Source organism: Xyrauchen texanus, chromosome 33 (assembly GCF_025860055.1).
Source record: "Xyrauchen texanus isolate HMW12.3.18 chromosome 33, RBS_HiC_50CHRs, whole genome shotgun sequence".
Classification (NCBI taxonomy): Eukaryota; Metazoa; Chordata; class Actinopteri; order Cypriniformes; family Catostomidae; genus Xyrauchen; species Xyrauchen texanus.
Window position 1 is genome coordinate 10,586,100 of NC_068308.1, and position 23,787 is coordinate 10,609,886.

General features: G+C 38.7%; 1 protein-coding gene across 4 annotated transcripts in view; it reads right to left on the minus strand.

Annotated features, from left to right (window-relative positions):
- plce1 (phospholipase C, epsilon 1) overlaps window positions 1-23,787 on the minus strand; it is a 164,683-nt gene that overhangs the window by 62,407 nt on the left and 78,489 nt on the right. For 2 of the 4 annotated variants that reach the window (XM_052102800.1, XM_052102803.1), the window contains 2 exons: window positions 21,832-22,066; window positions 219-535 (listed from right to left, as the gene is read on the minus strand). In XM_052102800.1, coding sequence (XP_051958760.1) covers window positions 219-535; window positions 21,832-22,066 — 552 coding nt within the window. Of the gene's footprint in view, window positions 1-218; window positions 536-7,016; window positions 7,087-7,149; window positions 7,290-21,831; window positions 22,067-23,787 lie in introns of those variants that run through there. The other 2 variants (XM_052102801.1, XM_052102802.1) reach the window with 2 other exon arrangements.

Genomic DNA, 23,787 nt, shown 5'->3' on the forward strand with positions numbered 1-23,787 from the left:
GGTAAGTGGACAACAATAAATACAGGTGTAATTGGGGTCCAAGCCATTTTACGATCACATGTGTACGTAGTCAGAAACGCATTCGACCGCAATGCATTTGTAAACACTAATATAAACGCTCCTAGATGGCTGAGACCAGAAGGCAGCTGCCTATGTAGGCAGTACACAGCAAGGCAGCTCACAGTGGCAATGTGTGAGTGATTTTAATGAAGGCTCACCTCGTTGAATCGTGTGACAAGGTCTTCCACTGTGTTGTGGTGTTCATTCTGGGTGGGCATAATTGGGGCGGACAGAGAGGCTTTGAGGTGTGGGTGGCGTTTCTGGCACTCGGGGCTGCCCAGGTCTCGTGTTAGGAAGCTGATGTAGTCAAGGGGGAAGACACGACAATATAGATGCTGTTCCTGCTCTGTCAGGATGGTGGCGATCTCCTCCGGGAACTGGATCAGGTGCCGCAGGTTAGCCAGCTCCTTGCTGATGCCCGTCACGGCCGACGGAAGGATGCTGGAGTTTGCCATGGAACTGTACAGCTGCCGTTCTGATAGAGAGAGAGCGAGAGAAAGAGAAAGAGAGTGAGATACAGTGTCTACATTCACACAGTCAGTGTTTGTTTTGACAACAGTATTCACTAAAAGAAAAGACTGTCAAAATCCAGTACATAAAAAGGAGCAGACTGAATATTGTATGTATAAATGAGTAACCAAATTCAATCCTCTACTCTAACTGTAAATACTGGCTGTATAGTGACAGAAACAAAGGTAAATATCAAGGCTTTATTTTGTTTCTTAAAAATTGTTTTATTCTCAACGGTTCTGAATTTCAGGCAACTCTCTGGTTCCTCCTTTAGTCAAGTGTACTCTTTCGGACAAAAAGTCCTTAAAAACACCCTAATCCTCATCGCATTCATAACTGTACCATATCGAAACCAACCCGTATTTAACACTCTAAACAACACTGACAACTATATTCTGCTGCTATGAGAGTGAGCATAGTCATTGTGATGGGATTCACTAAAAATGGGCGCCATTCTAAAGCTACATCAAAGGGATTTATTTTTTTAATCACATGCCCCTTTGATGGCATTTATAAATTCGATAAACCACTTCCACTTCAAGATTGAAATCAATATTCTTTACAGGCACATGACAAGGTTGGTGGTAATTGTGTTCAGTGCAGTGCAGGATAAACACAGACATACATAATCCAATCATAATCCAATAAAGTACAGTATTTACACAGTAATTACAAGGTTATGGAGAGTACCGCAAAAGAGGAAACAAATAAAATAAAGTAAACCGTGAGACACTGCAGTCCAATCAGTGCAGTCCAATAAAAGTGGAAAGACACTATACAGGCCAGACTTGTAAGTATCCACCATAACCCATGTGCAATGACACTAATGAACCATATCTTAAAAACACTGGTCACAGGCATACTTCATTTAGCCACAGTAGTTTCCACAAGCCTCACTCGAGATGGACCTTTTTCACAGTACGGTTTTGGAACGCGGAAGTAAACCATTGCAGTGTAAACTTTGACAGCGATTAATGGGAGTGTATGGGAGACCACAGCAAATATCATTTTCAATTACCCACAAATGTACTGTCACATTCTCAGCAGCTGTAATCGAAACCCCCTTGCAGATGTGGTAATTCATTTTTTAAACTAATTTCAGGGTAATATAACAAAGAATAACATTATAAACTTGCACTGAATATTTAAAAAAATTCACGCTGCTAATTAAGGCGGAAAAGAATCACCATAGTCTGTGAAAAAGGTCTATTACAATACTGTTGGTATGGCACTCTGAGCCAGGTCAAGCAAAAATAAAATAAATACGGTGAATCATGCTTGTCTGGACAGTGTCAGCTGTCAAAGGGCGTGTTTGTAGGAACCTACAGCACTGTGCGCCGCCATGGCGACTGCCGGAACAGGAGGGGAAGAGAAAGAGTGCCGTTTGTGTATCCTGTCTGAAGTCTTCTGATTGGACAGCAGTGTGTTTCTAGAACACTCTGAAGCTCTGTTCAAACACCTAGTGAGCTGCCTTGCAGTCTATGGTCTACATAGGTATTGCAGGGTGATGGAGCACCTTCTAAGAGGCCGTTCAGAATGAATGCGTTCTTGCAACAAAAAAAGCAAGACAGCACAACGACTAGAACAGAATGAAAGTGTCTTGAGGCATGAAGTTCTTTCAAATTTGGCACTCCTGCGCAAAGAGCTGAAAAAACAGTGAGACACAGCACAACGGTCAAAAAAGCCCATCTAGTGCATGTTAGTGCGGATAGATGCACAAACCGAGTATTCAAACTGAAATGGAAACTTATAAGTTGTTTAGAATGCTCTATGTAGGCAGCAACTCTGCGTTACACAAATAATGCTCCTAATGGCAAAATGCACAGGAGACATGACTCACTATTGCTTTAAATAGAGTTTGGTGTAAGCAAGTTGTTAAGCTAACAACAACAAGCATTGGCAAAAATACATAGCACATACAAATATTGTGCAAAATAGTCTTTAGATTAAACTATTTTATAGACACAGTACTTTTCAGTACTGAATTAAGCGTATTTATAATATAACTTCTACTTTGTCCGCCATCTTAGATGTATTTATATTTTATTATTCTTTTAAATGAGCATGTGTCACAGTGCATCATGAGATTGCCTTCTTCGTGAAGCATACATGCGATGCTCCTTTATTACTTGGCTAATAGAAGGTATCTTAGAAAGCAGCATAATAAAGCTGCCTACCTTTTGGTACTGCATTTGCATCAGGTGTGCACCTATGATGCCTTAAAATACTGTCTAGGCAGGCAGCTCACAAGGTTTTGAAAACCGACTGAGCGTGAACACAAACGCAGTGAAATCCTCTGTAGTTTGACTCAAGAGGATTTCTGTGGAGGAAATCCAAGGAATTGCACAAATGTAAAAACTTTTGCAATTCCGTGCTAACAAAGTTTAAAAAGCTTTCTCACGCCTGTTTATTGTTACATTTTTTATGTATGATATATGCTTCTGTAGAAGCCACAAATCAGGGTGATTTCAACTTCACTTAAAGATTTTTTGCTTATTTGACAAATTTAAGGTGAAAAACTACATTACCCACAATCCTAAAGAGAGATCCACCAAGTCACTGCTAGCATGAAAAAGTATAACATGGCAAACGGCTCAGCAACATCCGCCCACTCCCATGAAGCTTTGCGAATACTGTAATCCAGTCTCCCTACACTTTCAAACAACTATTTAAATATTTATACTTAATAGCTGATGATTAAATGTGTAAATTCAGTGCGATAAATTATATAAACATTAAATGAAATTAATCATGTCCCCGGACCATTTAAAGGAAGATTCCTGAGCAATTCAAGCTTGCAGTACCACCTGTTTTCTCCAGGGGGCAGTAAGCGAAACTTCAGCTGTATAGGCAACATGCAGCTTATTAAGAGAACAAACCAACCCTTCAGCAGACAGCACAAGGACACATTATTGCGTTCAAAACACAGCTTGATGGAGATACAGTATATATATATATATATATATATTTATTTATTTGGGCTGTCAATCAATAATTCTTTTAAATGAAATTAATTTTCATGGTGTCCCGATTAATTAATTGCAATTAATAGCATATACAAATACTTGGTGAGAAAGCCCCTCATATAACAATAATTCAAAATATAATGATGAAATAATTATACATATTAGTTATCTTTAAATATAAAAAAAATATATATATATAATATATATAAATTAATACAAAATATTCAGATAATTAAAATGCATTACATTCTTGTAGGCAAGGCAAGTTTATTTATATAGCACATTTCATACACGATGGTAATTCAAAGTGCTTTACATAGAAGAGATTAAAATAAGAATAAAAAAATAAGAATAACTGAAACAGTTTAGAATAAAATAAAATAAAATACAGTACAAACAGTCGGACACACAGTGGCACAGTGCTCATTCAGTAAATGCACAGCTAAACAGATGTGTTTTGAGTCTGGATTTGAATGTGACTACTGTAGGAGCACATCTGATCTCTTCTGGAAGCTGGTTCCAGCTGCGGCTGGCATAAAAGCTAAAAGCAGACTCTCCTTGCTTAGAGTGAACCCTTGGTATTTCTAGCTGATGTAATCCTAATGATCTGAGCGATCTGTTGGGTTTATTTATATTCAGTGAGCATATCTGCAATATATTGAGGTCCTAGCCCATTGAGTGATTTACATACCAGTAATGATACTTTAAAATCAATCCTAAATGTAACTGGGAGCCAGTGTAAAGACCTGAGGACTGGTGTGATATGTTCATATTTTCTGGTTCTGCTCAGAAGCTCAGAACTCTTTGTAGCAAAAGAGTTAATCATTGGTAAGACAATACAAAAAAATGGCTTAAGAATACAATGTATTGTTCACTACCATATAATTGCACATAAGTCAATCATTGTCACACAGTTCACAGCAATCCGTTTCACAAGTGAATTTGTCAATCAGTTTGAGATTTATTATGAGGGCTTGTTTAAGGACCCGTCAATTTACACCTGTGTCAGACATGCTTGTGTAGCATCTCGGGTGCGTTGCATCATAAACATAACATTTTTAGGTCACTGTGTCTAGTTAAATATAGTTTAATACTTAGAACACATCTTGAGATCTCTTAGTTCGCATTTGCACTCCAACTGTTTTGAACGCAAGAACATAACGCATGTTTGTGTTGCGCTGCCTGCTGAAGCGTTGTTTTGTTCACTATATAAATTGCGCATTGCCATACAGCTGAAACTTCGCTCTGGAGTAAACAGGTGGAACTACAAGCTTGCATTTCTCAGGAATCTTCATTATTACGGTCCGGAGGCATTGCAATGAATTGCGTTCCTTTTTTATTAACGCGTTATTTTTTTATATACAATTAATCTCACTGAATTAACGCGTTAAATCGACAGCCCTAAAATATATTTTAAAAAAAATTAAATATAACTATTTATAATATTTAATGTATATTGAATTATAGTTATTTGAGGGCCTTTCTCAGCAAATATGTATATATAAATATTGTTTAATTGCAATTAATTTAATTAATCGGCACATCATGTAATTCATTTGATTAAAAAAAATTTAAATCGATTGACAGCCCTACTTCTAATCAATGCTTAAATCAATAGTTTTATATTATACTACTCTTTTTGATTCAGTGAAGTCATCCACAATGATTCCTGGCATGCACAATTCATTACCTCAAAGACATTAAGTACAAAGTCTCGTGCATTTGTCTTTTTCCTTTGATTTTACTTTTTTGCTTGAAATCCAAGTATAAAATGTTGCGATTCATTTTGGGGCAGGTTCATGGCTTAAAAATGATTGTTGAAAAACTTTTTAAAATCCCAATAGAGAAACTGCTGAAAAAGAAAAGTGGGCAATCAATTTTGTGCTCTATTGGGACAAGCAGAGCAGCCAAGATGCACTTCCTGCTAAAAGCAGCCCTCATGCACACACACGTACATGCTTACATACATCCAAACACACACACTCTGGTCAAATATCCAACTGAAAACCAGATAAATACTGTATCTATTTATTCTGAAGTGATGCAGATGAACAACTCTAACACCAATCAAAAGCTTAAGGAGAAAGTAGCCATGGTCTTAAACCGAAATGGTCTGTTTGATTTACAATCACTAAATTAGACTTCTATTATTGCACTGAATAACCTCTCTAGTATATCCCATTTGCTATAGAGAATAAATCATTCATTTACAGTGCGTCACTACAGCAACTAACCTGTAACTGCCAATGTGAATTGGCAGTTACAGGTAATAGTTAGCTCCACAAACTATGAAAACATTATAACATTTAGTAATGAAAGTGTACTAACTCAGACAAACTAAAGAATAAGGCTTGAAAACTGCCACAGAAATAGAAAGCCATTCACGATAACCTTGAGTGCAATGATTCAGTTCTTTGAATGCAATAATGAGTGAAAGCATCCAGACCAACAAAACCTTGAACACTTAAAATATACATATTTTTTTTAAATCTCTTTCAAAACAACCTGCGGATTTACCATCAAACTGCATATGCATTTAAACTTGAATCTGTGAATTTATCACATCATTTAGTTCAAGCTTGTTTTAGTATTTGAAGGATTCCTTTAACCTCTGATTCATATTATGTTAGAGGGTTTGTTCACATTTCTGTAACAAAAATCATCCTTAAGTACTTACTGTAAGCTTTTAATTTTAAGTTGAAAATAATTGGCATGACTGAATCATGTTGCAAAAGTAGAACAAAGAAAATAATAGATAAATGAGGATAACATATTATCGATTAAGACTTTGTTGATTACTGCATTTGTTTGCACTTTTTCCTGAATATCTGACATTAAAACAATTAGAAAATACTAGAAAGCATCACAATACGTTTTCACTCCATTGAAGTGAGATGTATAGTAGGGACATTTTTGGTGTGTTTTCTTTTCTTGTACACATTTATTAAAAAACAACAGTCTATATAAACATAGTGAATTTGGCCAATCCTTGCAAGAGATTATAATATAATACAATATAATATACAGACATATTAATCGTTAATTACTGCATTTGCTTTCACTTTTTACTGCGTATCTCACACTAATTACCAGAAATGATTAGAAAGCAACCTCTCTCAATACAATTTTAAAAGTTTTTCTTGCATTTGCTTGTCTCATACACCTTTCTAATACACATTCTCTATATTAACAGTACATTTTTCCCATCCTTGAAAGAGATCATAGTTTACTCACGTGTGTCATGCCTTTTTGACAGCAGTTATAGTACTCAACACAAAGAAATCCTGTACCCTGAATCGATCACTAAGACTCTTCACTGTTGATTAATGCATCCCGACTTTAAATTGACTAGAAATTACCAGAAAGTAACATGTCACACTGTTTCCACCCCACAAGCTGGAGTGGAGACGTTTTATTTCTTGTGATTTATTGTCTACTACACTTAACATTAAATACAAACAGACAGTTAACGCTACGCACCAAGGAAGAATGGAAAAACATTAGTCCCTGACCACCAGAATAGCACCATTGATGCCAGATTGAAAATAACTAAATCCACAAGTGTCAGCACAGTATGTTATTCCCTGCATGGTAAAGTTGAAGTGTCACTTACTAAGCAGTCTGTAGTCCATCCTTTGCGAGTGGGAGTGTTTCATGGTGCTGGCCACAGACGGCTCGCCAACTCCCTGCTTCACACCACAACGACGAGAGGCGCTTAGCCACATTTAAACTTAGCCTGAATGCAGCTGCCAGCTCTCCACTACCACCAATCTGACGTACTGCATAGCTCACTCGTTCACAAACACACACACACACACATGGTTTGGCCACTCATACTCCCCTCCCTCCCTCCCTCCCTCCCTCCCTCCCTCTCTCTCTCTCTCTCTCTCTCTCTCTCACACACACACACACACACACACACAGACACACTTACTCTCTCTATTGGCTGCTCCTCCCTGGCAGGTCATGTTACTCAGAGATGAAAGCAACACATAGTGTTAAGTGCAATGAGAGGAAATCGAGCACCCAAACATGCTGTGATCACCAGTAAAGAACTCGCCGGCTGACTTAGGTCACAATCCAGTGACAATTTAATGAAACAATGACATTATACTATAAATGTGGGCATGAGACTTTAGAGATGGGCTTGAGTGTGATCATTTCCATCATTGGTCTTCATGTTACACACTGACAGAGACTAAAGAACAAGAACTGATTCAATGGTACAGGATTGGTAGATCCATTGCCTTTATTTATAAAGCCAATAAAGGTGAAGTTTGTTATTTTGTGTCACTAGTAGCACCACAAATAATTTCAAAAATAGTGACTGTTTTGAAACAAATTTCCCCAACATTCCTCATCTGCCATTGGACAGACAAAAAAGTGAATTTCTTATGCAAACACACAGTAAGATGTTTAAATAAGATTCCCCTTCATCTTTTAATTACAATGCCAGTGGATAGTGACTTACTTGAAAGCTTATAAGACAACCCAAAAGTATCATAAAAGTGGTCCATGCAACCCTTCTAGAGGCATACTGTACTTTCCGGAGATAAAGTTGATAATAATCGCATACAGGATAGATTAGTGTTTACACCTGAAATGTGATTTGGACACATGCAATTTTGACCACATTTGTATGTGGTTTTTGTTATCTGATCACAGAACATTTTAGATCCTGTTTACACCAATATTTAGGGCTGACCAAATGTGATGAGATCACCTGAAACACATCTTAATACCAGGTGTAATGGGGTCTAAGTCGCACTGACAGAGGTTGCTTTAAGGCCGGCACTAGGACCTGGGAGCAGCTGTCTGACTTCCCTTCAGCCACTCAAAATGTAAAAAATGTACTCAATGAAGATAACCTCAGGATCTATGGGCCGTATTATGCAGTTTTTGACCAAAAACTTGACTTATATTCTGGAAAATAGGGTACAATAATTTTTGGGGCGAAACAGCACAAATATGCACAAATTCACGATTTTCAGATTAAACTGGATCTGAGTGACACAACCAACAAAAAAAAAAAAAAAACACATTCTTTTCAACTTTAAAGTTTGTTCTAGTTGTTTATGGCAAGAATGAAAACATGGATTGGTAATACATGTAATAGTGAAATTCATAATTGTTCAAGAGGTGAATACAAAACACAATCATATCACCCCGGTCACTTTCGGAGACCACCTCTCACCATATCAAGTCGCAGAGGTTGCCAAGTTGCAACAGGAGTTTGCAGGTGTGTTTTCCCCTCTGCCGGGTCGTATGAACCTCATCCAGCACTACATCGAGACCGAGCCGGGGGTGGTGGTACGTAGCCGTCCCTACAGATTGTCCGAGCACAAAAAAATAATATTTGGTATGAATTGGATGCAATGCTCGATATGGGGGTAATAGAGGAATCGACAGACGGGTCTGCATGTTTCTGTGTGGATTATAGAAAAGTCAATGTGATGTCTAAATTTGATGCCTACTCAATGCCTCGTGTTGTTGAGTTGCTCGATCAGTTGGGCACTGCTCGATTTTATTTGACATTAGATTTGTCAATGTGTTATTGGCAGATCCCCTTGACACCAATTTCCCATGAAAAAACAGCCTTCTCCACACCGTTCGAATTACACCAATTTGTGACACTTCCGTTCAGTTTGTATAGGGCCCGGCTACATTTCAGCCTCTCATGAATCGAATCCTCAGACCGCCTTTGGCCTATGCCACAATGATTGGCAGCGGCACATCTGAGGGCGGTTCTGAGGTCGATGTGACAGGTGGGACACACAGCAACCCTAAAGTACATGATTGGATGGGTGGAGGTACGGTATCTGAGGTTCCACTTGGGCCATGGGCAGGTGTGTCCCCAAACTGACAAGAGTGTGGCGATTGCGACCTGCCTGAGGCCCAAGACCAAAAAGGGGGTGAGACAGTTCCTGTGGCTGGCTGGCTATTATAGGAGGTTTGTGCCTAATTATTCGGACATCACAAACCCGCTGACTGATTTCATTAAAAAGGGAGCTCCAGACCCTGTCCAGTGGACGGAGCCATGTTAACAGCCGTTTACGCGAGTGAAAGCCGCACTTTGTGCGCTTTTACATTCACCCTATTTCTCTCTCCCTTTTGACTTGCAGACAGTTGCTTCAGACAGTGGGCTGGGGGCGGTGCTCTCGTAGGTGGTGGAGGGGGAGGAGCACCCGTTGCGGGAGACCAAGTACAGCACTGTTGAAAACAAGTGCCTTGCCATCAAATGGGTGGTCCTCACTCTCCGGTTCTAGCTCTTGGGGCGGGCCTTAATTCACTGTTCAGACCACACCCCACTTCAATCGCTGAACCGCATGAAGTATACCAACGTGCGGATCACCAGTTGGTATCTGGCTCTTCAGCCATTTAAGTTCAAGGTGGTCCACAGACGACTATCACCGACTTCCTTTCCAGAAATTGGGGGGAGTGGTAGACAAGCCAGATATCTCCCTGGCCTGAGTCGGGGGGTGGGGATATGTGGCAGCGGGGGTGTGGTCGAGCATCCGCCTAGAGAGAGAGAAAGCGGTAAGGGTGCATACACCTGAGCCAGATTATGATTAATATGTAAATGTAAATGTGAAATGTAAATGTGAAGCTGATGAGTAATTATTTAGTAGATTTTTTGTGAAGCTCTAAGTCCAGAAAGTTGCCGATTAAAAGCCTTGCCTGTGTGTGGAGAAAACCGGTTCCCTGTGTCCTCCTTCCCTCTTGCTGTTAAGTCCTTTACGATGTCAAAGTATACAGGGTGCCTCCAAAAACAGCCTATTACTTCAAGAGCAAGGATCATTCGAGACTTGTCAATTTGCCAACAGATGTTTCAGCAAATAATCCAGCACTTTGAGAACAATGTACCCCAAAGACAATTTGCAAGGATTTTGGGCATTTCACAATCTACAGTGCACAATACAGTTAACCTGTTGATACGCAATTTCCCCGCACACGGTGGTGACATCAATCTGCTTACATTTACAATATAATTTACTGTCTATAAATGTAATTAATATTAACAAATTATACATCTTTTCAAAGGTCTAAGGGTTCAACATTGATATCCGATCTCTGTTTCACAAGAGCAATGCTCCAGAAACAGCAATTTAGTTATTTGTGCCAGAAGTACAAATGAAAACATGCAATATCAAAACGGGACTTCATACCTTTGTTATGAAAATGCGATCGTCAGATGAATCCAGTTCGCCACACTTGGGTCAATTGTCCATGTCAAGCGTTCATTGAAAAACTGGGAAATATTGATATATTCTCCATTGTTTACATGAGATCTCACCTGAAAGATTTACCCTTCGCCATCGCTCTTCAACAAACTATGCAATCTGAGCAGCATTCATGTTGTAAAACTGTATATTATCTAATATATTAGATTCTTATAAACAAAATGAGCGTGTCTCCAAAGTCTATTTTTAAAAATGTGGTATAGTTTTATTCAGAATAGCCAAGTAGTGCAGTCTGATTTTGTGTCGTCTTGAAAGGCGGAGCCTTAATTTTACTCCGTACACCGGCAGCGACTTTCAGAGATAAAAGCTTGCAGGAACCTCATTTTTTGATAGATCATCTTCAAATTTGAAACCTAACTTCTTTAGACTTGTGGCTTTGAGAACATTGTATTTCTAGGTTGTCTTGGCACTTTTATTATAGTTTTTTAGATTATAAATACATGTTCAGCACAAAATATTTCCACTACTATAAACTTCAGCTTCTCTAACTTTAAAAAATAACAACATATATTCATTCTGAAACTTGGGAAATAAAGCCCAAAGTGTCTTCTTTCAAAAGATACTACAACTGTGTCCATACTCTAAAGAGTCCAGTAAATACAACCATTTAAGTTCAGGTATGTCATTTTCATGGTTTGTGCTCAAAAAGGGGTGCGTATCAACAGGTTTAAAGATTATCTTTAGGTAGGTGGTACATGTCAAAGTAACATCCACATGAATGCCAGGACCCAATGTTTCCCAGCAGAACATTGCCCAGAGCATCACACTGTCTCCGCCGGCGTGCCTTCTTCCCATGGTGCATCCTGCTGCAATTTCTTCCCCAGGTAAACGACACACACGCACCTGGACGTCCACATGTTCTAAAAGAAATGTGATTCATCAGACCAGGCTAACTTCTTCCATTGCTCCGTGGTCTAGTTATAATGCTCACATGCCCATTGTACATGCTTTCAGCGGTGGAAAGGGGTCAGCATGGGCAATCTGACTGGTCTGCGACTACGCAGCCCCATACACAGCAAGATGCGATGCACTGTGTGTTCAGGTAATAGGTGGTTGTTAAAGTGTTGCTTAATGATTGCTTATTGGCAAATTAAAAAAATGCACACCCTATGATATTTTTATACCAACATATTACTTTTATGCCAGTTTCACGACTCGCTAGGTGAAAATTAAAGATCTGATAGCTTAGAAAAGGAACAGCACAATTCTCCCCGACAAGCTGCATGATTTGTATAATTTATGTTCATAGTACTAATATTGCGGCATTGGTTAGAACCAAACTGTAATGGTTAAAATGGAAAATTGAATTAAACTTTGATATGCCACTCGTCCCGCACTGTTTGTACTACTGATATGAATTATACCTCATAATACGGCTTGCTGAGATTTTACCATGCGATTGGACAGTTTTCACCTGGAAGGTATAAAAACAGGTGAAATAATCCTGTATATTTACATTGGGGGCAGCTGTAGCTCAGGTGGTAGAGCAGGTTGGCCACTAATCGCAAGGTTGGTAAGTGTCCTTAGGCAAGACATTGAACCCCAAGTTGCTCCCAATGGCAGGCTAGCACCTTGCATGGCAGCTCTGCCATCATTGGTGTGTGAATGGGTGAATGAGACGCAGTGTAAAGTGCTTTGAATACCGCCAAGGTTAAAAAGGCGCTATAGAAGTGCAGACATTGGAGGAACCATATCTAGGGTCAGAATTTCATACAGTACATTTAAATGCCCTTTAAAAGCTTGATTTTAGTCGGACTAAAGCAATAATAAAGTGAACTTTAGTTTGACTGAAATCATACCAGTCGACCAACAGAAATTAATGCCATTGTAGCTCGGCTGTCCAACATATAAATATATTAATCTGGCCATAACTGACCTTGGTGTTGTACAGATGTTTACAACTTGTCTACACTTTCTGATGTCTGGAATCTGGATATCTGTGGGGTTTATGATTATACAAATAAATGGTTTGATAAACTGGTAATGAATAATTTCTATGAGCAGTAAAATGTAACATTTAAAGCGCAATCAAACATATCTTTGCATGGCGAAATTCTGCAGACGAAATAGTCATCTTAATGGGAATATGCGCAATCGGATATTACACAAGATGGATTTCTGGTGGCGAAGAATTTCACCTTACAGATTTTGCACGGAGTTCAAGTTTGGTGAATTTTGACAGGCGAATTTGCCACATTGACCAATGGTAAGCTGATTGGTATGGCAGTGACCTCTTTGTGAGCGGTGCTTCATATAAAGCTACACTGAATGTACAAGAATATATATTTTAACTTCCCTCTCACAGAGTATAAAGTGCAGCATTAAAAGGAGGCTTTTTTGTTCTTCGGCTATGGAATTTCATCAAGCGTAGGTATGTGTGCCTTTAGACTACAAATGTCAGGTTTGTAATGCAGGAATTGCTCAGAGGTGAAGACCTCAAATATTAGATTACGCTTTAGATGAAGACTTCTGCTCAAACGCTTTTTTACTTGGACCAGAAAGCAAAACAAAAAAAAGAATCAGAACATTTTACAAAGTAACCACATGACAATGCCCAAGCAACCACCTGGAAGAACACCCTTGCATAATGATGGCAAGTGTTGCACAAGCAAGCACCAATTAAATTTTCTTCAGAACAATGTTAAAATCAAGTTTTCCCTTTAATTTGATTCAGAGCACATAAGCTTATTAGCTTATCCTCTGGCACTCATCCATTCACAATCATGTATCCTTCAAGTCTGTCATGAGACACATCTAAAGGGAGAATAACTGTAAAACGATACTCTCTGACTAAAATGCACCAGACCCCTGGAATAATGCCAGGTGACACAGCGTCTGTGTGGGACCGTGAGCCAGTGACCTGGGATTCACAGCCTCATAATTAAATACACAAGCATTATTTCCCTCCCTTGCTTAAGCTGTAGGAAGATCAAGACACAAGGCCAAAACACAATCTGGCCCTTCTCAGTGGACATTCTTGGGCTTTGGGCAACAAAGTGCGAAGTAAACGTTCTGCAAATTAAATGACACCAAAAACAACTTATCGGTGCTCTGAGCTCTACTAAGTGTTTAGCAGCTCAGTTGGTTCCAATCTGTAGTTTTGCTTTTGGGGAATGAACCAAAGAGGCCATGGTGCACATGGTTAATTTTTTACCCCAAACCTGCCTCACGTTTATTTTAAGAGATGGGAGCGTTGCACACTTGAAGCCTTTTCACATGCTGCCCTTTATTCAATATTTATTTGTTTCATTTTTTTACATTTACATTCAAATGCAAACAGCTCGTACAGATTGAAATTGACAATGAAAAAGGTATCAAAAATCCCGCTTGGCCCTTAAAGGTTAGGAATTCGGGGAAAAAAAACCCTAACCCAAAGTAATAATCAACAGTAATAATCAAAGTCTTTTTCTCTCACTCTGAAGTTTTGCAAATCAAAGCAGGTGCCAAGATGTTTGATGTGTGCTGGCTTGAATTTGTTGGCGAGCCGGAGTGAAGGAGGTGAGGCCTGTGGAAGTCTCCCCTGCATCGCTTGCGTTACACAGCACTCAATGGCGGAGAGAAGATTATTTTCATTAGTTCATAAACTGCTTCTGTGGTGCCTCTTCATTAATCATCATTCAAACTCTGTGGTGGTTTCTTCACAATAATACAGGTGAAACTCAAAAAATTAGAATATCGTGCAAAAGTTCATTAATTTCGGTAATTCAACTTAAAAGGTGAAACTAATATATTATATAGACTCATTACAAGCAAAGTAAGATATTTCAAGCCTTTATTTGATATAATTTTGATGATTATGGCTTACAGCTTATGAAAACCCCAAATTCAGAATCTCAGAAAATTAGAATATTGCGAAAAGGTTCAGTATTGTAGGCTCAAAGTGTCACACTCTAAACAGCTAAACACCTGCAAAGGGTTCCTGAGCCTTTAAATGGTCTCTCAGTCTGGTTCAGTTGAATTCACAATCATGGGGAAGACTGCTGACCTGACAGTTGTGCAGAAAACCATCACTGACACCCTCCTCAAGGAGGGAAAGCCTCAAAAGGTAATTGCAAAAGAAGTTGGATGTTCTCAAAGTGCTGTATCAAAGCACATTAATAGAAAGTTAAGTGGAAGGGAAAAGTGTGGAAGAAAAAGGTGCACAAGCAGCAGGGATGACCGTAGCCTGGAGAGGATTGTCAGGAAAAGGCCATTCAAATGTGTGGGGAGCTTCACAAGGAGTGGACTGAGGCTGGAGTTACTGCATCAAGAGCCACCACACACAGACGGGTCCTGGACATGGGCTTCAAATGTCAAACGTCTTACCTGGGCTAAAGAAAAAAAGAACTGGTCTGTTGCTCAGTGGTCCAAAGTCCTCTTTTCTGATGAGAGCAAATTTTGCATCTCATTTGGAAACCAAGGTCCCAGAGTCTGGAGGAAGAATGGAGAGGCACACAATCCAAGATGCTTGAAGTCCAGTGTGAAGTTTCCACAGTCTGTGTTGGTTTGGGGAGCCATGTCATCGGCTGGTGTTGGTCCACTGTACTTTATTAAGTCCAGAGTCAATGCAGCCGTCTACCGGGACATTTTAGAGCACTTCATGCTTCCTTCAGCAGACAAGCTTTATGGAGATGCTGACTTCATTTTCCAGCAGGACTTGGCACCTGCCCACACTGCCAAAAGTACCAAAACCTGGTTCAATGACCATGGTATTACTGTGCTTGATTGGCCAGCAAACTCGCCTGACCTGAACCCCATAGAGAATCTATGGGGCATTGCTAAGAGAAAGATGAGAGACATGAGACCAAACAATGCAGAAGAGCTGAAGGCCGCTATTGAAGCATCTTGGTCTTCCATAACACCTCAGCAGTGCCACAGGCTGATAGCATCCATGCCACGCCGCATTGAGGCAGTAATTAATGCAAAAGGGGCCCAAACCAAGTACTGAGTACATATGCATGATTATACTTTTCAGAGGGCCGACATTTCTGTATTTAAAATCCTTTTTTTTTTTATTGATTTCATGTAATATTCTAATTTTCTGAGATTCTGAATTTGGGGTTTTCATAAGCTGTAAGCCATAATCATCAAAATTATATCAAATAAAGGCTTGAAATATCTTACTTTGCTTGTAATGAGTCTATATAATATATTAGTTTCACCTTTTAAGTTGAATTACTGAAATTAATGAACTTTTGCACGATATTCTAATTTTTCGAGTTTCACCTGTATATAAAACTCTTTTAGAGCAAACAGTGAAGCAAAATTATTATTATGCATAAAAGAATATCTGCATCATCTTAACAAAAGAATCCAATTATACTCATGGAAATGCCTTTCTCACTACTTTAGTGATGTCTATTACTCCTTAATTGAGGTGGCACTGATGATGTTTCCATCATGCAAGCACATAATAGAATCTATCCTGCTATTAAGTGCCACATTTCTGAATGCTGAATCTGCTGTTGTCGACAGGTAAATGTGGGCGGTCATGCAGATAGACAGTTGTCTTTCAGCTTAGTTTCAATAAATGTTCTTTTGCGACAGGAGAAGTTTTGAGTTATTCTGTTTTCATAGTGCACTGAACTCTTATCTCAAAGCTATTTGAGGCATTTAATAGCAAACTGTAAAAAAGATGTCCTTGAGCACAACTGTACATTCACCTTTGTTTAAAGAGTTATGTCCATGAAAACGTTGTTACTTCATGATGAATACAAATTGAACACAAAGTCTACACACATTTTCTGCTAATTTCCTTGTGTTGTCTATTCACCTTATGCGCCAGTAAAACTAGCGTGCAGCCATCTTGAAAATGTTGTTTCAGAACTTCCATTCTAGAGGTTCTATATAGATATCTATGGTGTTGATGTCAAAGTGTAATTAGCTAGCGAAGTGGATTTACAGGATATAGAGTTGTCAAAATCTATCATGAGTATTTTAAAGTGTTCAGGGGGTGTAATAACAACTAGAAGCAGAGCGGGGAGATTTTAAAACAAGAGTACTTCATTCACAAATACACAAGATCCTAGCTTAATGCTGTGGACATACTGATGTGCTTCTGTGCTCATTAAACTAGAAGAGACACAAAATCTCTTACGACACCTCTGACCATCTTCCCATGTCATTCACCCATCGTGTTACAGTTAAGGTAAGCAGATTTATTTTAGCTTTAAAACGAGAATATTGAAAGTGTGTGTTTTATTTTATATTCCGTTTACAACCATTTTAAACACATTTAATCCTCTAAAAATGTATGGTGACAAATCAATTTGTAATTTTCTTTAATGTTGAACGTGCATGTGTGATAATTGGAAATTTCATATCAACTATACATTTCAACACAAATTATTAACAAGTTGAATCCTAAAAAATAAGGAGAATTACACGTACAACAATTAAACGCTTGTATTATGAAAAAGTGAAGTGTCATAGTTGTCTCAATGTGAAATGCCAGGTCCAATTTACGTCCACGGGTGTCGGAAACATGAACATTTAGAGTGACAGAAAAAACACCTCACTAGCATTTTCACATAGTAAAGGGTGCTGTAGACTCACACCATCAACTCTTAGTGAAAAATACTTTGTGCTCCCACACGTAATCCACTTTGATTGACTCTTCTTAGTAACTTCAATACAAACAGCAAGTTAGATGACAAAATTACAAAGAGCTGAGCATGGAAAAGGTGCAGGGCTGAAAAAGGTAAAAATCCATTTTCTGCCATGTCATTATTTAAACAAACTGACATTTAATGGCATACTAATCGATTATTGTTGTGTCATCTATTTCAGATTTACACACCCTTAAACATTTTTCTGCTTTCAGTCCATATCTTTTAGCTAATGTGATCCTTTAGGGGAATTAGCTGGTTTTCTGCATTAATTGAATATGAATAAAATGTGATCTCATCTAATCACAAGTATAAACACAATGTGCTTAAGCTAACAACTCACAAACAATGATTATCTTTCATGTCTTTTTTGGACACATCCCATTAAACATTCACAGTGTTGTGGAAAATGTAAGTGAGCCATGTATTTAATAACGGGTCGATTCTCCTTTGGCAGAAATAACCTCAACCAAGCATTTCCGGTAGCTGTGAATTAGACCTGCAAACGTTCAAAGGGATGTTTCTTGGACCAATATTCCTTGCAGAACTGCTTCAGCTCAGCCATATTCTTAGGATGTTTGGTGTGAATGGCTCTCTTGAGGTCATTCCACAGCATCCTATTGGGTTAAGCTCTGGGCTCTGACTGGGTCACTCCAAAAGGTGGATTTTCTTTCTTTTTTTTAAGCCATTCTGTAGTGGATTTACTTCTGAGTTTCAGCTGGCACAAAGCCACCCTGAAAATATCCTGTAAGACATCTTGATAAACTTGGGAATTCATTTTCCCCACGATGATGGCAAGAGCTCCAGGACCCGAAGCAGCAAAGCACCCCCAAATCATGATGCTTCCTCCTCCGTACTTCTGTCTTGGGATGTTTTCATGTCGGTATGTGGTGAGTTTTATGCCATATGTAGTGCTGCGTGCGCTTCCTAAATTCAACCTTAGTTTCATCAGTCCACAAAACATTTTCCCCAGTAGAGTTGTGGAGTGTCAAGTTGGTCTTTGGCAAACTTCTGGCTCGCAGAATGGTTTTTTTTTTGGTGGAAAGCAGCAGCTTCCTTTGTCATGTTTTCCATACAATAGACTCATGAACAGAAATGTTAACTGGTTTCAATGATTCCTTCAAGTCTTTAGCTGTCACTCAAAACAAAACAAAAAAAAAGGGGGGTTGTACTTTGAGTCATCTTGACTGGACGGCCACTTCTAGGGAGAAAAGTGATAGCACTAAATCTTCTCCATTTATGGATGAATGTTTGAGTATTTATAATAAGTCTAAGTAACTAACCCATACCTCCAATCTTGTTTCATTAACTGGATGCCAAGTTTCCCAACTCCTGACTCTAACCTTTGTTAACGCCATTGGCTTTGGTTTCACATAATTTTTCCAACACTGTGAATGTTTGAATGATGTATTCAATATGTACAAGAACAATACAATAATGTGTGTTATATTATTTAAAACAGATTGTGCTTGGTCATTAGTGTAACATACAGGTGAAACTCGAAAAATTAGAATATCATGCAAAAGTTCATTAATTTCAGTAATTCAACTTAAAAGGTGAAACTAATATATTATATAGACTCATTACAAGCAAAGTAAGATATTTCAAGCCTTTATTTGATATAATTTTGATGATTATGGCTTACAGCTTATGAAAACCCCAAATTCAGAATCTCAGAAAATTAGAATATTGTGAAAAGGTTCAGTATTGTAGGCTCAAAGTGTCACACTCTAATCAGCTAAACACCTGCAAAGGGTTCCTGAGCCTTTAAATGGTCTCTCAGTCTGGTTCAGTTGAATTCACAATCATGGGGAAGACTGCTGACCTGACAGTTGTGCAGAAAACCATCACTGACACCCTCCACAAGGAGGGAAAGCCTCAAAAGGTAATTGCAAAAGAAGTTGGATGTTCTCAAAGTGCTGTATCAAAGCACATTAATAGAAAGTTAAGTGGAAGGGAAAAGTGTGGAAGAAAAAGGTGCACAAGCAGCAGGGATGACCGTAGCCTGGAGAGGATTGTCAGGAAAAGGCCATTCAAATGTGTGGGGAGCTTCACAAGGAGTGGACTGAGGCTGGAGTTACTGCATCAAGAGCCACCACACACAGACGGGTCCTGGACATGGGCTTCAAATGTCAAACGTCTTACCTGGGCTAAAGAAAAAAAGAACTGGTCTGTTGCTCAGTGGTCCAAAGTCCTCTTTTCTGATGAGAGCAAATTTTGCATCTCATTTGGAAACCAAGGTCCCAGAGTCTGGAGGAAGAATGGAGAGGCACACAATCCAAGATGCTTGAAGTCCAGTGTGAAGTTTCCACAGTCTGTGTTGGTTTGGGGAGCCATGTCATCGGCTGGTGTTGGTCCACTGTGCTTTATTAAGTCCAGAGTCAATGCAGCCGTCTACGGGACAATTTAGAGCACTTCATGCTTCCTTCAGCAGACAAGCTTTATGGAGATGCTGACTTCATTTTCCAGCAGGACTTGGCACCTGCCCACACTGCCAAAAGTACCAAAACCTGGTTCAATGACCATGGTATTACTGTGCTTGATTGGCCAGCAAACTCGCCTGACCTGAACCCCATAGAGAATCTATGGGGCATTGCCAAGAGAAAGATGAGAGACATGAGACCAAACAATGCAGAAGAGCTGAAGGCCGCTATTGAAGCATCTTGGTCTTCCATAACACCTCAGCAGTGCCACAGGCTGATAGCATCCATGCCACGCGCATTGAGGCAGTAATTAATGCAAAGGGGCCCAAACCAAGTACTGAGTACATATGCATGATTATACTTTTCAGAGGGCCGACATTTCTGTATTTAAAATCCTTTTTTTATTGATTTCATGTAATATTCTAATTTTCTGAGATTCTGAATTTGGGGTTTTCATAAGCTGTAAGCCATAATCATCAAAATTATATCAAATAAAGGCTTGAAATATCTTACTTTGCTTGTAATGAGTCTATATAATATATGAGTTTCACCTTTTAAGTTGAATTACTGAAATTAATGAACTTTTGCACGATATTCTAATTTTTCGAGTTTCACCTGTAGATGAAGATCAAACAACATTTTAAGACAAATTTGTACATAAATACAGGTAATTCCAAAGGGTTCACAGACTTTTTCTTGCAACTGTATATGCCAGTGTACTTCTAAACATAGATAACATTTGTTTTCAGAAGTTATTTGAAATCTTTAGTCTGTTCCCACAAAAAACAACAAAACAGGCAAAACATAACATCACAGAGCCTGAAAAACTTTCCAATAAAAACAAAATTATAGAAAGAAAACGATCCCTCCACCACATCTGATCATCGCACATGCCTGTGTTCTTACATAAGCTGATGAAGGCACTTTGAAGTGAGCACAATCCATGCTGTAGGGTCTAATCTAAATTTTCAATAAGAATCACTTAAATAAATTGAGTTCTGAATGACTGTTATCACCTTTCAGCCCTCTGGAGGTGGAGGGTAATTGTCTTTGAAGGGAATAGGGCATAGGCAAGATCACTTCTGAATATAATGCGCCAATGTGGGAACTGCAGGTGAGTTTATTCATATGTTTAACGAAGGTGTTTTTCAGAGGTTTCTTGGGATGTACAGCACAAATACATATTCTTTATTTTTTCTGTTTAAGTGTTTTGCGATTCAAAACATTGATATATTGTGATCTTTAACTCGCTTGTTTCTCATTCATCTGTATTGGACTTGAACAAACGACTCCAGACTTCTTGTAATCAAAGACCACGATGCACTGTGTAGTCATTGGAAAAACAGTTACTGAGATCACTTCTCAGTTACCTAAGCTGAAAAGCAGCAGGGGGTGTGTGTGTGTGTGTGTGTGTGTGTGTGTGTGTGTGTGTGTGTGTGTGTGTGTGTGTGTGTGTGTGTGTGTTTTCCAGGGCTGCGATTCAAACTAAAGCCTATTGGCTATTTTTCATTTATAAAAGGCACAAGGCATTTGACATGTCCCACCCACAACTTCATGATGCAGTAGGAAATACATCAACAGGCAATTCACCAGCCAGTCTGATGACCCTTTCTGTCTAAGTTACCAGTTTTTGGATAGAATTAGCTACCATGTGGACCAGACTGTGCATAAATTAGCATTTATTAAAAAAATTGTGTCAACAACTTATTGTTTCAACACTTAAAACTGCAACAGACGTCCATTAATGCAGTGGAATAAATTTAAAAGGCTCCCTGCCAAACTGTTATGTTTATAGCATTTCACTAATCTGTAAACTAATTTATAAGCCATTTGCCAATCAATTAAAGTTCATTAAAATCTTGTAGAAGTGAGCGTTTCGGGTGATACAAAGAGATACGGCAGCTTGCCCGTATCTTTCCCACACTTGGCTCACCACTTGCAGGGTAAAGTCTAAATTTTTCAAACAGTAAATCTTCTCCCGTGTATATTATGCCCTGGAAATTGTGCCTTTAAGCTGCAAAAGAATAAAAATTTATTGAGATACCTTTCAGCATAGCTCGACCTGTGGAGCCAATGGAGAAGCTGGGCAGAGAACTTCGAGCCCCGAGAGCAGCTGTTGCATCCAGCAGGGCCCCGCTTAGCTGAGCCACAATGCTGGTTCTGGAAGAACAGAACCGGAATCTAATCCACTGCGGGGAGTCTGATGGCCATGACACTGCTTGTGCTAGTAGCTTCCTGGACGGGTGCAGTGGACTCACAGCAGGAATAACATGGTCAATCTGTAGAAAAGATAAAAGATCGGGATATATAAACTAAATTGACATGCAATGACCTATGGTAAATCATACAATATAGTCGTCATTGGAGACCGATATATTGTGTGCGTTCATTTGCAGTTTTATCAGATATCATCTTGCGAGTTATTGGATACATCTTTAGAGCACGCACCAGTGTGTCTCGCACCTCTTTTCACCTGTTCTGTTTCTAATGAGCTTGCCGAACCGCACGCTACAACAAACCCAGTGTGAGAGAGTCGTGAACAAATTACTCTTTTGAACCGGTTCTTTTACAGCAGTTGAACCGGTTCTTTTACACTCAAACCAGCCCATCTGGCACCAACAATCATCCATCTAATCAGCCAATCATGTGGCAGCATTGCATAAAATCATGCAGATATGGGTCAGGAGCTTCAGTTAATGTTCACATCAACCATCAGAATGGGGAAAAATGTGATCTCAGTGATTTGGAGCATGGCATGATTGTTGATGCCAGATGGTATCCTGGTTACCTAGTTTGAGTATTTCTGTAACTGCTGATCTCCTGGGATTTTCACACACATCAGTCTCTAAAATTTTATCAGAATGGTGCCAAAAACAAAAAACATCCAGTGAGTGGCAGCTCTACAGATGGAAATGCCTAGTTGATTGGAGAGGTCAACAGAGAATGGTCAGACTGGTTTGAACTGACAAAGTCTACGGTAACTCAGATAACCATTCTGTACAATTGTAGTGAGAAGAACATCATCTTAGAAAACTATTCTGAGATGCGGGTTGGAGCTGTTTTTGCGGCACGAGGGGAACCTACACAATATTAGGCAGGTGATTTTAATGTTGTCTGATCATTGTAATATATATATATATATATATATATATATATATATATATATATATATATGAGATCAAGCTTTCGACACTTTGGACAATTAAGGGACTTGTACACAACTATTACACAAGGTGCAAACATTCATTGATGCTCTAGAAGACAACACACTACTATAAGCAAACTATACTTTCTGTAAATAAATGTAATGTAGATTCTGAAGAGCAGTACTAAATAAAAATATTTCTTATATTTGTATAAATTATGAAAGGGGTGTATACATTTATGAGACAAAATTGAATGCTAGCATATTTTCTTAACCATATATGCTGTTTATTAAACCTAAGGTTAAAGGGACATCATCTGTTTTCCTTTTCTTCGGCTTTCTATTTTGTTTCTGAACAGCTATCTAAATCAAGCAATTCTGTGTTTTGGTGACTAAAAACCGCCATTTCTCCCATTAATATTTCAGTTTAGAAAACAATGGCTCCCAAGTAATTTTTTTTAGTCTGGAGCCTTGCACAGGTTTATTTCATCATATTAACTATGGACGTTACACTAACGTTTGACAACCTGAAAGTGTCCAAATACCTTTTGTCTTCATTTTGAACAATGTATGGATTGTTTTGTAATTTGCTTTTAAAAATGTCTTTGGTTTGATAGTTTGTTATATAATGCAAAGATATTAATTAATTTATAAGTGTAGTTTAAGTGTCCAAATACTTTTTGGTGCCACTGTACACATTCTAGTACAGTAATATCTAACAAAATAAAATTACTTGCGCATTTGTTAGAATACAAAATTAGAAGCAGAATGTTAGTTACTGACACACTCAATAACACTTCACTTTCATTCCAACTTTTCTTTTCATCCAATGAAAGTGAATGGTGACGGAGGCTT